Below are 13,975 nucleotides of genomic sequence, written 5' to 3'. Positions count from 1 at the left end.
GGTTGAGGGTGAAGTGAGGGTGAGGGTGATGTGAGGGTGAGGGGTTGAGGGTGAGTGAGGTGAGTGAGGGTGAGTGAGGGTGAGGGGTTGAGGGTGAGTGAGGGTGAGTGAGGGTGAGGGTGAGGAGGTTGAGGGTGAGTGAGGGTGAGGGTGAGTGAGGGTGAGGGTGAGGGGTTGAGGGTGAGTGAGGGTGAGGGGTTGAGGGTGAGTGAGGGTGAGGGTGAGTGAGGGTGAGGGGTTGAGGGTGAGGGTGAGTGAGGGTGAGGGGTTGAGGGTGAGGGGTTGAGGGTGAGGGTGAGTGAGGGTGAGGGTGAGGGGTTGAGGGTGAGTGAGGGTGAGGGTTGAGGGTGAGTGAGGGTGAGTGTGGGTGAGGGTGAGTGAGGGTGAGGGGTTGAGGGTGAGTCAGGGTGAGTGAGGGTGAGTGAGGGTGAGGGGTGAGGGTGAGTGAGGGGTTGAGGGTGAGTGAGGGTGAGGGTGAGTGAGGGTGAGGGGTTGAGGGTGAGGGGTTGAGGGTGAGTGAGGGTGGGTGAGGGTGAGTGAGGGTGAGGGTGAGTGAGGGTGAGGGGTTGAGGGTGAGTGAGGGTGAGGGGTTGAGGGTGAGTGAGGGTGAGTGAGGGTGAGGGTGAGTGAGGGTGAGGGGTTGAGGGTGAGGGGTTGAGGGTGAGTGAGGGTGAGGGTGAGGGTGAATGAGGGTGAGGGGTTGAGGGTGAGTGAGGGTGAGGGGTTGAGGGTGGGTGAGGGTGATGGGTTGAGGGTGAGGGTGAGTGAGGGTGAGGGGTTGAGGGTGAGGGGTTGAGGGTGAGTGAGGGTGAGGGTGAGTGAGTGAGGTGGTGAGGGTGAGGGGTTGAGGGTGAGTGAGGGTGAGGGGTTGAGGGTGAGTGAGGGTGAGGGGTTAAGGGTGAGGGGTTGAGGGTGAGTGAGGGTGAGGGTGAGTGAGGGTGAGGGGTTGAGGGTGAGTGAGGGTGAGGGGTTGAGGGTGAGTGAGGGTGAGTGAGGGTGGGTGAGGGTGAGTGAGGGTGAGGGGTTGAGGGAGAGTGAGGGTTGAGGGTGAGTGAGGGTGAGGGGTTGAGGGTGAGGGGTTGAGGGTGAGTGAGGGTGAGGGTGAGTGAGGGTGAGGGTGAAGGTGAGTGAGGGTGAGGGTGAGTGAGGGTGAGGGGTTGAGGGTGAGTGAGGGTGAGGGGTTGAGGGTGAGTGAGGGTGAGGGGTTGAGGGTGGGTGAGGGTGAAGGTGAGTGAGGGTGAGGGGTTGAGGGTGAGTGAGGGTGAGGGTGAGTGAGGGTGAGGGTGGGTGAGGGGTTGAGGGGGGAGTGAGGGTGAGGGGTTGAGGGTGAGTAAGGTGAGGGTGAGGGGTTGAGGGTGAGGGGTTGAGGGTGGGTGAGGCTGAGGGTGAGTGAGGGTGAGGGTGAGTGAGGGTGAGTGAGGGTGAGGGTGAGTGAGGGGTTGAGGGTGAGTGAGGGTGTGTGAGGGTGAGGGTTGAGGGTGAGTGAGAGTGAGGGTGAGTGAGGGGTTGAGGGTGAGGGGTTGAGGGTGAGTCAGGGTGAGGGTGAGTGAGGGTGAGGGTGAGTGAGGGTGAGGGGTTGAGGGTGAGGGTGAGTGAGGGTGAGGGTGAGTGAGGGTGAGTGAGGGTGAGGGTGAGTGAGGGTGAGGGTGAGTGAGGGTGAGGGGTTGGGGGTGAGTGAGGGTGAGGGTGAGGGTGAGTGAGGGTGAGGGTGAGTGAGGGTGAGGGTGAGGGTGAGTGAGGGTGAGGGGTTGAGGGTGAGGGGTTGAGGGGTGAGTGAGGGTGAGGGTGAGGGAGGGTGAGGGTTTGAGGGTGAGGGGTTGAGGGTGAGTGAGGGTGAGGGTGAGTGAGGGTGAGTGGGGGTGAGGGGTTGAGGGTGAGTGAGGGTGAGGGTGAGTGAGAGTGAGTGAGGGTGAGGGTGGGTGAGGGATTGAGGGAGGGTGAGGGTGAGTGAGGGTGAGGGTGAGTGAGGGTGAGGGGTTGAGGGTGAGTGAGGGTGAGGGGTTGAGGGTGAGTGAGGGTGAGGGGTTGAGGGTGAGTGAGGGTGAGGGTGAGTGAGGGTGAGGGGTTGAGGGTGAGGGTGAGTGAGGGTGAGTGAGGGTGAGGGTTGAGGGTGAGTGAGGGTGAGGGGTTGAGGGTGAGTGAGAGTGAGGGTGAGGGTACATGCTTTTCACTTTCTTCAAAGGTTGTCCGTGCATCAAGGGTAGTTGACTGAACTTTAAGTATAATAATTGTATGTACTCTTCGGTGGCATTGAGCTCACACCCTCGAATGGTCTTCTGTAGTATTGTTTCCTGTAGAATTCTATTTCCTGCTTATAAAGCGCATGTCTCGGTCAGTATCAGCAAAGTGGTATGTGCATGTGAAAGTCGGAGAGTTGGAGGCGGTTAAGGAAATGCAGAACATTCTGCAAAAGTAATGGGAAAACCATTTTTATCTTGAAACTGTTTTTAACCGACAGTCTTTTATTCCTAATCATAGATGAGTGGGAGTAATACAGGGACTGGAGCAGCAGCGCCTCAGTTTGGATTGGTGTGGCAGGCAGGAGAATGTCAGGAGAGGGAGGAGAGGGAGGAGGGGGAACTGCTTGCGAAATGAAATTAAAAGCGGCCGGGCGGGAAATGCTCTCGGTAGCATTCGTTTGAAGTGTGAAGCAGGGGCCTTTGATGTGCGGATAATTAGGGGAGGAGCAGCCAGGAGATCCAAGCTGGGGAACAGATGGCTGGCGATTTGATGCTGTGCACGCGCATTTTAGGTCAATGCGCTTGCGCATTGACCTAAAAGCCACGGGCACAGCACCAAATCGCCACAGTTAGTTAAGATTTGTTTAAAGCCCTATAGTCTCGCTTCTCTCAATGCGCATGCGCATTGATAGGTCACGAGACCTAAAAATGTGTACAGGAAGTGGACAGATTGCGTTCTCCCAGACGTGAGGAGCGCACGGACAGGTCACGGGAACGGAGACATAGTTACAATCGCAGAAGGACACCGTTGTGGTCTTCTTCTTCCACCCGATCATCGAAGAGGGATTATTCCCCTACCCTATCAAACAGTCCTTTATCAAGAGTGTCTCCGATAGATGACATCAACACCTACCATGATGTCCTTCAGAGAGGGGCCTAGAAGCTGAACATTGAGATGTCTACCCCTCAGGTGGCAACAACGGTTATCTTTGAGACTCTACATCAGAGGGCAGCGTCTCGTCCATTACTTCCCCTGGTTCCTGGGCTTCTGGAACCGGTGATGGACATTTTCCTGACGCCAGCTACGATCAAAACTCATGCTGTGGCTGCGTCTTCATCGGTTCCCCTGATAAAGAAAGTAGGTCCCAGGACTCTTGGGGACGTAAGGTTTGCAGCTCGGCAGCTTCATCATTAAAAGTCTCCAGTGCTTCAGCCTTATTAGGTCGCTATGACAGGGCCTTTTGGGACTCCTTGGACCGCTTCAAAGAGAAGCTTCCAAAAGAGGATCAAAAGGACTTTGAAGAGATCATTACCGAGGGGTCGCTTGTTGCCAACCAAGTGATCAGCACGGCAGCGGACGGCGCTACACTATCGGCGCATTCATATGCCCATGGGGTTTGCGCCAGGAGATCCTCCTGGTTGAGGCTGACAGCACTCAAGCCGGATGCGCAGCAGAGGATCCTAAATCTCCTGTTTTCTGGCTCCTCTCTCTTTGGCACCCATACGGATGAGGAAATAGGCAGGATGAAGGCGGAACTCGACACCCTCAAAGCCGTTGGCTTGGAGAAGAAAAAGGATTTCAAGCGTCGATACAGGCCCAACCAGCGCAAGGGATACCAGCAGAGGGTTCATTCCCCTCAATGGTCCCAAGGAAAAAACCAAGCAAGTCGCAATATCAGGGCCGTAAATCAAACAGAGGTAGAGGTGGTCACTAGTAGCAGTCCTCTACCACGGCCAGATCGGCAGGGAAGCAATGAGCAGGAGCTTCCTCTGGCGCAGTTGCCCACTCCAATGGGAGGAAGTGCTTCGCATCTTCTGGCAGAGTGGTGAGGCATAACAAAAGATCGTTGGGTGCTCAATATACTGTGCAATGGATACACACTACGTTTTTGTGTGCTTCCAAAGGATTTTCCTCCAAAAAGATCTCGTCCTCACCAACTAAAATTGCTCCGGCAGGAAGTGGCAACCCTTCTGCGAAAAAAGGCCATAGAAGAGGTTCCTTCCGCGCAGCGAGGGAAGGGAGTCTACTCCAGGTACTTTCTTGTGCCCAAAAGAGACCAGGAGCACAAGTTCAGACCTATCCTGGACCTTCGCCTGCTGAACAGAGTCATCATGAAGGAGAAGTTTCGCATGTTGACACTTAATCAAATATGTCCACATCTGCAAGCAGAAGCTTGGATGTGTTCGGTGGACCTCCAAGATGCGTACTTCGATATACCCATTGCTCCACGTCATCGCAAGGTCTTACCCTTCGGGCTAAAATCTGCCCCACAAGTCTTTACCAAGTGCATGGCAGTGGAGGCGGCCGCCCTACACAGAAAAGGTCTGTTCGTCTACCCTTACTTAGACGATTGGGTCCTCAAAGGGCCATCTCCTCAGCAAGTAAGGAGCGATTTTCAAGTCTGTTTACAGCAACTACACAAACTGGGTCTTCATGTCAACATGGAGAAGTCTGTACAACAGCCCACCAAGAGAATCCACAATCTGGGATCGACTCTGGATACAAACAAAGGAAGAGCATTTCCTTCAGAGGAGAGACTTTCTTCAATGCAGCAGAAGTGCAAGGCTCTGCTTCAGACAGATCGCCCAGCAGTACGACAAGTGGCATCTCTGCTGGGGTCGATGGCCTCCTGCATATTTCTCATCCCCAACGCCAGGCTGAGAATGCGACCGTTGCAACAAGATCTAGAAGACAAGTGGGACCAAGCAACGGGTCGCTGGGAGGATCCGATCGTGCTCTCCCAAGCAGCAAAATCCTCCATCAAGTGGTGGACTTGGCTGCAGAATCTGTTGGTGGCAGTCCCTTTCCACCAACCAGTTCCAGTGCAATCGTTGATAACGGATGCATCTCTGCAAGGATGGGGGGCACACATGGGGTGCCTTCAAATGCAGGGCCGGTGTTCCACGAAAGAACAGTCCTACCACATAAACATGTTGGAGCTGCGAGCAGTCCATCTTGCTCTGAAAGGTTTTTTGCCTTCGATCACATCCAACTCGGTCCTGATCCAAACAAACAACACGACCAGCATGTATTATCTAAACAAACAGGGTGGTATGCGCTCTCGCCCTCTCTCCCTGGAGGCTCAAGCGATCTGGCACTGGCTTCTGGCTCGAAACCTCTCCATAGTGGCAGTGCCCCTTCCAGGAGAGCAGAATGTCAAAGCAGACGCACTCAGTCGGCACTTCGAAGATCAGCCAGACTGGGTGCTGCACAAAGAGGTGGGGGCAGATATTTTCCAACAGTGGGGTCGTCCATCAATAGATTTGTTTGCAGAAGACAAAAACAAACAAGCATTTACAATGCAATAGGTCTCGCAGCATTAAAGTTTGAGTTATTGGCATTGTGTATGACAATGCCAATAGTCATAACTTTCGCAAATGTGACACCTATTGCATTTGTACTGCAATATGTGTTGAGAGTGAGTGAGTCAGTGAGTGAGAATGAGTGGGCGAGTCAGTCAGTGGGCGAGTCAGTCAGTGAGTGAGTCAGTTAGTTAGTGAGTGAGAGAGAGTGGGTGAGTCGGTCAGTGAGAGTCTGGACAGTGAATGAGTGAGTTAGTGAGTGGGAGAGTCAGTCAGTGAGAGTCTGGTAGTGACAGTGAGTGAGTGAGAGAATGGGAGAGTCTGTCATGATAGTGAGAGAATCAGTGGGAGTGAGAGTCAGTGTGAGTGAGAGTCAGTGTGAGTGAGAGTCAGTGTGAGAGAGAGTTAGTGTGAGTGAGTCAGTGAGAGTGAGAGTTTGTGAGAGTGTGAGAGAGGGAGAGTCTGTGAGAGTGTGATAGTTAGTGCGAGTAGTGTGCTGGGTGCAGGAAGGCTGACACATCCCACTCCTTCCCCCAGTAGGCCCCCAGAAAACACTTCAACAGAAAAGCAACAGGGTCACAGGAAAGGGCAGGAAACACACACACACCAAGGGTGTCCACGAGAGCCATGAAAACTTCTGCGAAGGCAGAGCCCTACGTAGAAATGCAGCGGCACAGAGTGCTTTTAACACTCCTCACCTCTCCTTCTTTCACATCTACCCTTCTACTGGTTTACTGTTTTCTTTATTTTTTAAACATCCCAAAGCACCAACAAAATTGACCCTCGCCCCGTTCTGCTCTAGGAGTGCCGTCTGCCCTTTGTGTCTGGAGTTCGGAGGGAGCCATCTGTGCCCCAGAGGACGGTCTCGTGAAGGAACAGTGACTGGGGACTTCCACGCAAACAGTGACCATGGGGAGCAGCAAATTAAGACGGGCAGAAAGGCAAAATCTTATATCCCTTAAATACAGAAATAAATGTTTATAGAGACGCTTTATTGTGATCATATCTATGAGAGAAAAATATGGACACAGTCGGAGTGCAAGCCTAAAATTAGCAGTCTGTCCTTCGTTGCAATCGAACCCTTTTTGCTGCGACGGGGAAATGCGCTTGTTTATTATGGACACAAGACGGCACACGGGTTTTTGCTCAGTGAGTATAAAGCCACAGAATTTAAATTTTACAACAGGGCAGTGGATGAGCTGAGACTTTTTTTCAATTGGAAGTGTGTTTATCATTAGTCTGAAGAGCAATAACCCCAACCCCCACTGCCAGGCATAGTGGGTGGGTCTCCGCGTTGCCATGTGAGTTCTTAGGAAAGTATGCCGATGTTCGGAAACATCAAAACGTTACAAGAAAAAAGCACACGTTTTTGAAGGAGCAGTAGTAGGGCTGAGAGAAGAGGAGGGTTGGGAAGACTCATTTTTATTAGTCATATCGTGCTTTGGGGAAGGAGTGCAAGGGTGGGGGTGAGGGGGCCTGCCGGAGACCGAAAGAGCAAAGGACATAAAACAAGTAACAACAGACAGAGATACACACAGGTAAGAGCGGCACACAAGCGGGTAAACAGAGACGCACAGACAACAAGAGGAGGGAGAGAGAAGAGAAACGAAGATAAGTGAGAGGGAGAGCAGCAAAGAGGTAGTGGAGAAACGGGGAGTAAACTGGTTGTAAAAAGAATAGAGTGAGGAGACGGGCGTTGAAGTTGGGCGGTTGTGAAGAGAAGTGTCTGGAAAGAATGTTAGTGGAATGGAGAAATGGATTTAACAAGACGGAGGGAAGAGAGGGGAGGGGGGAGGGGGGAGGAGAAATGCGACACGCAGGCAGGATGACTCAGGGGAGGGGGCGGAGCAGGGCAGAGCGGCATGTGGGTGTGAAGAACCGGGCCTTTGAAGTGAAGCTAAGCTTCACTTCAAAGGTGTCGGAGGAATGCGGGCGGCTGTGCACGCGCTTTTAAGCTCAATGCACATGCGCATTGAGCTTAAAAGTCACGGGCACTGCAAGGAATCGCCACGATTCCTTGCAAGTTAGATAAAGTGTAGATGAGCCCCTATAGTCTCGCTTGCTCGATGCGCATGCGCATCGACAGGCGAGACCTAAAAATGCCACTCCTTCGCATCCAGATTCCACCGTCCAGGGACAAGGGGGAATTTCGCCTTTGATGGATTGCTCAGAGACCTTTGCTTACGCCTTTCCTCCTCTGCCTCTGATCCCGAAGGTGGTGTCCAAGCTCATCAGATCCAACATGAAGATGATTCTGATACCTCCAGACCGGCCACGGCAGTGGTGGTACCCGGACCTTCTTCAGTTATCGGTACTCCCCCACAGGAGGCTACCGTACAGAGTGGACCTGCTGACCAAGATGGATGGGAGGATTCTCCATCCCAGCCTTCCTTCCCTGCACTTGGCAGCATGGCTCTTGAGGTCCTATAATACAGACACTTGAATCTGCCGCAGGACTGCATGCATATTCTGAAAGAGGCTAAGAGGCCCTCCACAAGAGCGTCATACGCTTTTAAGTGGAAGAGGTTCTACCTGTGGTGTGTTGAAAATCATTTTGACCCTACGAAGGGGCAGGAAGACGTCATTCTTCCTTACCTTCTATATTTAGCTAAAGCGGGTTTGAAATATGCCTCAATCAGGGTTCATTTGTCATCCATTACGGCATACAGAAAGTCACCCAGCCAACCTTCCTTTTTCCAAATGCAGGTGGTTAAGGATTTCTTACAGGGGTTGAAGAAAGTGTATCCCCCGGTTCGAAACCCTTCTCCTCCCTGGGAGTTGAATCTGGTGCTGTCTAGATTAATGGGTCCTCCTTTTGAGCCCATTCATAAAGCCTCTTTGCAGCACCTGATGTGGAAGGCCGCTTTTCTGGTAGCGATAACATCAGCGCGCAGAGTAAGTAAGATCCAAGCCCTGTGTGCAAAAGATCCTTATACTGTGTTTCACCACAACAGGGTAGTGTTAAGGGCTCACCCTGCCTTTTTGCCAAAGGTTATATCTGATTTCCATATTAATCAGTCAATCTCCCTACCGTCTTTTTTTCCAAACCCCGAGACTCCTTTGGAGAGGTCGCTACATTCCTTGGACCTCAAAAGAGTGCTTAAATTCTATCTGGAGGGTACCAAGGGCATAAGGAAATCGAATCAATTGTTTCTGAATTATGGTGGCATGAGAACAGGTTTCCCAGCCTCCAAAAGATCCATTTCAAGATGGAGTGTCCTGTATAAAATTGGCTTACCAGTTGGCACATAAACCCTTGTTGTTGTCTCCTAAAGCACACTCCACTAGGGGAAAAGCGGCCACAGTAGCTTTCTTGCATGATGTTCCAATGTCAGAAATTTGCAAGGCTGCAACCTGGAGATCGGTTCACACTTTCACAAGGCATTATTGTCTAGAATCTGATTCCAGGGTTGATACTCAAGTGGGCCAGGCCTCCTTGAGGAATCTATTCGGATAGTAATCTATCTATCCAGGCTTAGTTATCTGAGCTGATTGGTTAATTTACCGTTATGTTTCCTTTGCCCGCAGGTGGATGAGGTGAGGCTCGCTATTCTATTCTAGTGCTTATGACTATTGATGAGGATCCCCTGGAAAAGAAGGATTAGTTACTTACCTGTAATCCTAGTTCTCTTCCAGGGATATCTTTATCAAAGTCATAAGCAACCCTCCCGCCTCCCCGGGCAAAGGATCATTGTGTTTTTAATGAGGTAATGTCAACTCTTTGTGTCATGGCTTTTTGAGTCACTGCAAAGAACAACTGACCTAACTGTCACCCCTGAGGCATGATAGGAAGCTGGGGGTCATGACTGCCTTAAAGGCACAGTGCCAGTTTATCTCTATCTTGCTATCAGTTAGCTTTTCAGTCTTTTCAGACTATTTTTCTGCAATGCAGCCTGGGAGCTGTATATGCTTTCAGTCCTATGTGGGAGTTTCTTCTGATTGCTAAGCATTAAAACAGATTCAAAACATGTTTTTCTGTTGTTTTTCCCTGTTTCTAATGTATGCTTTTATGATATAATGGGGAGTCCTTACAGCATTATTCAGCTCTGGTGAGTGTTAGGCTGCAGTTGCTTATTTTATATATATATATATATATATATATATATATATATATATATATATATATATATATATATATATATATATAGAGAGAGAGAGAGAGAGAGATACATATATGTGGGGCACATATATGATTGTGTTTCCGGGGTCCCGCGCTTGGGCGGAAATATTCTAGTGCTTATGACTTTGATGAGGATACCCCTGGAAGAGAACTAGGATTACAGGTAAGTAACTAATCCATACCATCCGTCAACCCAGGGAAAGTGTTCACTTCTCTGTCCAGCTGATAAGAAACCTGCACTCAGGACAACCAATGCGAAGTTTGAACTAGTGCAGTGAGCCCCTTCTATTTCCAGCCAATACCATACCTGAAAATAGGGCAGTATACTCCTCTGTACAACCAATACCATTGCTGCATACAGGGCCTGCTTTTAGCGGATCACGGATCGAATAACTGGATCACTCGACCGCTCCTGTATCGCCGTACTTCGGACGGCGGCCACTCCGGATTGCCACTGTAATTTTACCGGGACCACCCAACAGACCTTCCTTCCCTGTATCCCGCATCCCACCCGGCCTGAACGGGGCTCCGTTCTTGCCCCCCCTTGTTCGCTCCCCACAACCTGCCGAGCCCTCCACACGGGTACAACACCTATCCGGCGACCCACTCCGTCCTTCAACCTCACACTCACGTACCCGATCTCTGGGTCTCCTAAACTTTTCACTTCCCCTGGATTTTACCACCATCGGATCCTCTCTCTTCCGATCCCCACCAGAACTGGGCTCCGTTTCTGGACTAGAATGCACAGTCACTTCCTTCATTTGGCAACCCGGTCCTGATGAAGATCCTAAATCGATAGGATCGAAACGCCGTCGACCCACACTGCAGCCCAACTCATGGCGCATTACCGACTTTGGTTCCTAAACTAACTATCATCATCTATGTCACCAATAAGGAACCCATAATCTGTATATATTGTGTTCTAATTTTCTTATTTATGCCAAATCGCTGTTTTTTACACCCTTATGTCACTTGGCCGCCACTGTTTGTCTCACTATCACGTAGTGCACAAAGCCCCCTTGGGTTGCCACCGCATTACTTGCCATAAGTGCTGTTTTTTCAATTTATCTTCTCTTATTGTTTTGCCAATATTTCCTTCCAAATATATGATGCTAAATGCACTTTTGAAAATTGAAATGTGTGAGTCTCTTTTTCCTTGTCCAGATTCTTTGTAATGTACTGTACATGCAAATATATCTGCTGCCTAATTGAATCCGATTGAGATATTGTTGCCTCATACCTATGTACACACAGATCTCAGTCTGGTATACGGGTTTAGTCCTGTTGCTTTTCCCTACAGGGCATGTGAGGCACCTCTTTTCCTTCAATAATGGCTCCATTAGTATATCTTGCGTGTTGAGCTAATGTGACATAATGTGCTGTATGTTCAATTCATGAGCCTGCACTGGTGTTATCCTTCCTGTTGTTCCACGCCTCGCCTTAGGAGGGTGCATCACAATATGCCCTCTGCTTTGTTCTCCTACTCTTCAGGTAAGTATTTCCACCCTCAGTCCTCCTGAGATATCCAGGGACAGTGATGAGAAAGTGCCAGATTCTTAGCTTTTCTCTTAACTTCACAGCATTCCCAGACTTACCTGCCTTTCAATGACCTCTCTTTGCAGCCGCGCCCGCTCGTGCCTCCACATTTGTAGGCACACCAAGGAGCTGATCAGGTAGAGCACCATGTTAACGAAGAGGAAGGCAATGCCTGCTATCTGCCCCCCTTCCACTCGACAGAAGGCTACAATGAGGGGGTTGTTGGAAAAGATGGAGTAGCACATGCCGCCACGGTTGATGTCGTTGACATATGCAATGCCGGCTCCCATGTAGAGCAGGAACATGATGATGTTGATAACAAACTCTGTGATGGGCCACCAGGGGGAGTCCAGGAGAATGGTCCGGTAGTACATGGTCCACCCCAAGCCCAACAAGATGACTGTGACAATCCATGCGAGACCTGTGACCACCATCACAAAGGGTGTCATTGGGCCATAGTACTTGTACCCCCCACCCATTCCGAAGTAACTCGTCTGTATCTGGGTGCCGAAGAGGTTGTACCACTGGTAGTCCTTTTGGATGTAGGCACAGACGCAGGCGAACACCATTCCTCCGAGGAGAAGCTGGACGCCTGCGAGGATCCTCAAGAGGCCGGGCCAGGACTTCATGTAGGAGTATTTAGCATTGTAAGCCTCGACCTTCTCCCCGTAACTCAAGGACGCTTGACTTCTCCATTCATGGAGGTCATTCGTGGAGCTGGATGGAGAAGGTCCTGTTTTCTTCTCTGAATCTTCAGAGCTGACCAATGAATGCTTCTTGCAGTCACTATCTGAACCACTCTGATATTCCACAGGACCTTTCCGGGGGTCCAGTAAGGGGCTTACTGGAGGGGAGCACTTTAAGCCTTTAGTAGAATATCTAGCCCAAGTTGCTTCTTCCGGTTGCTCTTTGGTTCTTTTGAAGATTTTCCAGGATGATGGGATGAAGCGTCTAATGGGCTTCAAATGCGGGGATCTTCTGCCAGCAGTGGTCCCCATCTGGCCCTTGGACTCATCGGCTGAGCTGTCATAATAGTCAAAGGAAGAGCTTGAATTGGTGGGCTGGCCGAACACTTTCTGCCACATTTGTGAGGACCACCTCGCTGCCCCGCCCTGGGCTGCCTCTTGCTTGACCATTGCCCTCCTCTTCCTGTCCTCCTCAGCCCTGGATGTGGAGTTTTGCCTCAAGAGGCCTTCACCCTAGGGCTCACTTAACCATGCACGTGTCCCGCCACGTCCAATGGACACGTGCCAGCACCTCCTTCGCCTCGTGGATATGCCCTCATCTGAACATTCAGAGAACGGGAGGCAGGACATCCAAATCTAGGAAAAAAAGGTACGCGTGAGTGAGGAAACGGTTAAGATTTAATCTCCACATGTGCAATAAAGACGTCCCAGCATTCAGTAATCCAATATGATAACATAATGTGATTGAAAGCAGCCCCGAAGTGACGTCACAGCATTGAAGGCAGCCCACCGTGACATAACAGCATTAACGGTATCTCCCACAGCGACGTCACTGTATTAAAGGCAACTCCTATTGTGACGTCACATTAATAAAGGTGGGGCTCCATAGTGATGTAAGTGCAACGCACACACTCTTCTGTGACGTCCCTTCTTTACAGTCAGTCAGACTGGTGATGTCACGCTTGTAAGAGCAGGCACAGGATGATTGTAATATATAGCTACGAAGGAGTACGTAATGACGCTAGGTGTGTGTGACGTCACACGTGGGTGTACTCCCAGCAGCGCCAACACAGAGCCTACCAATGGCACCGAGGCACGCCCACAAATGAAACAGGCATACGACAGATGAATACTTCCTGCTAAAAACAAAATGAGGACCCGACTAAAGTAAAAAGAACATGACATTAAACAGTGTTAATAAAATATAGTAAGCAGTTTACGGGAGACCTTTATCTCTTAGTGCATCATGGACTGCCAGCGCCCAAATACTCAATAATAGGGATTTAAGGCGCCCCTTTGACTCATCCCAAGCCTCATTTTACGACTATGATCTCCTAAATAACACTTTCTAGACGCTTCCCTACTCCATCCCTCCTTTATCCCATGAAATCCAACTAACTGGCTCACATGTCCCCCGCTCAAATTAACACCTTAGATTTTACTATACTAATCCACCACTAATCCACTTTGGGTTAGGGAGTATCGTGCAACTCCCCAAAAAGCGCTTCACCAGCTCGTCAGGAGTAGTACGTGCTATATAAATACAATTAGAATTACAATTGCAAAGGGCAAACCGTGGGCGAACCGGGAGCTCCCAGCTACACAGAGTTACTGAGTATTATTAAAAATAAAAGTAATGAAATAACGAGAGTAATATTACTAAAGAATAATACTAATGAAAGTACTACAACCACTGCTCATATTGATAATGAAGAGCACTTGCGTCATTATTTTGAACATTGCAACAGAATTAGACTTTTCAAAGTAGGCTGCACAGATGCATTTGTGTCTGGGTGTTTCATGGTGCTCTGCCCTCGTTTGATGTCACCTTTTGGGGAACTATTTTTGTCCTGTTTGCGCGGTATTATAGGATCGGAGGAACAGCATTATGGCCAGCGTGAGGGGATGTATGACATTACAACGCATGCTTTTACATCGCATGCCTTTACAACGCATGCCTTTACAACGCATAGTGCTTTGGGGCGCTGGATAGTGAATAGTTTAATTTACTATTCCAACTCCAGTCCCCGTGGATAGTAGGGAAGGTGTTGGATAGTAAATTAAACCTATTCCCTATCCTAGAGCGCCCCCCAGCGCAATGCGTTGTAATGGTTTGCGTTGTAAAAGTTGCGTCGTAAAGGCACTGCGTG

At 50.1% G+C, this 13,975-nt stretch overlaps 1 protein-coding gene across 2 annotated transcripts in view; it reads right to left on the bottom strand.

Moving 5' to 3' along the window:
• The window catches only part of OCEL1 (occludin/ELL domain containing 1), a 102,628-nt gene that overhangs the window by 87,369 nt on the left and 1,284 nt on the right, over positions 1 to 13,975 (bottom strand). For both annotated transcript variants that reach the window (XM_078671167.1, XM_078671168.1), the window contains exon 2: positions 11,199 to 12,461. In XM_078671167.1, the coding sequence (XP_078527293.1) occupies positions 11,199 to 12,275 (1,077 nt within the window). In that variant the 5' untranslated portion in view covers positions 12,276 to 12,461. The remainder of the gene's footprint in view (positions 1 to 11,198; positions 12,462 to 13,975) is intronic.

The sequence above is a fragment of the Lissotriton helveticus genome, chromosome 12, assembly GCF_964261635.1.
Source record: "Lissotriton helveticus chromosome 12, aLisHel1.1, whole genome shotgun sequence".
Lineage (NCBI taxonomy): Eukaryota > Metazoa > Chordata > Amphibia > Caudata > Salamandridae > Lissotriton > Lissotriton helveticus.
Note: the sequence above shows the minus strand (reverse complement) of the source record. Positions and strands in the feature narration are given on the sequence as shown.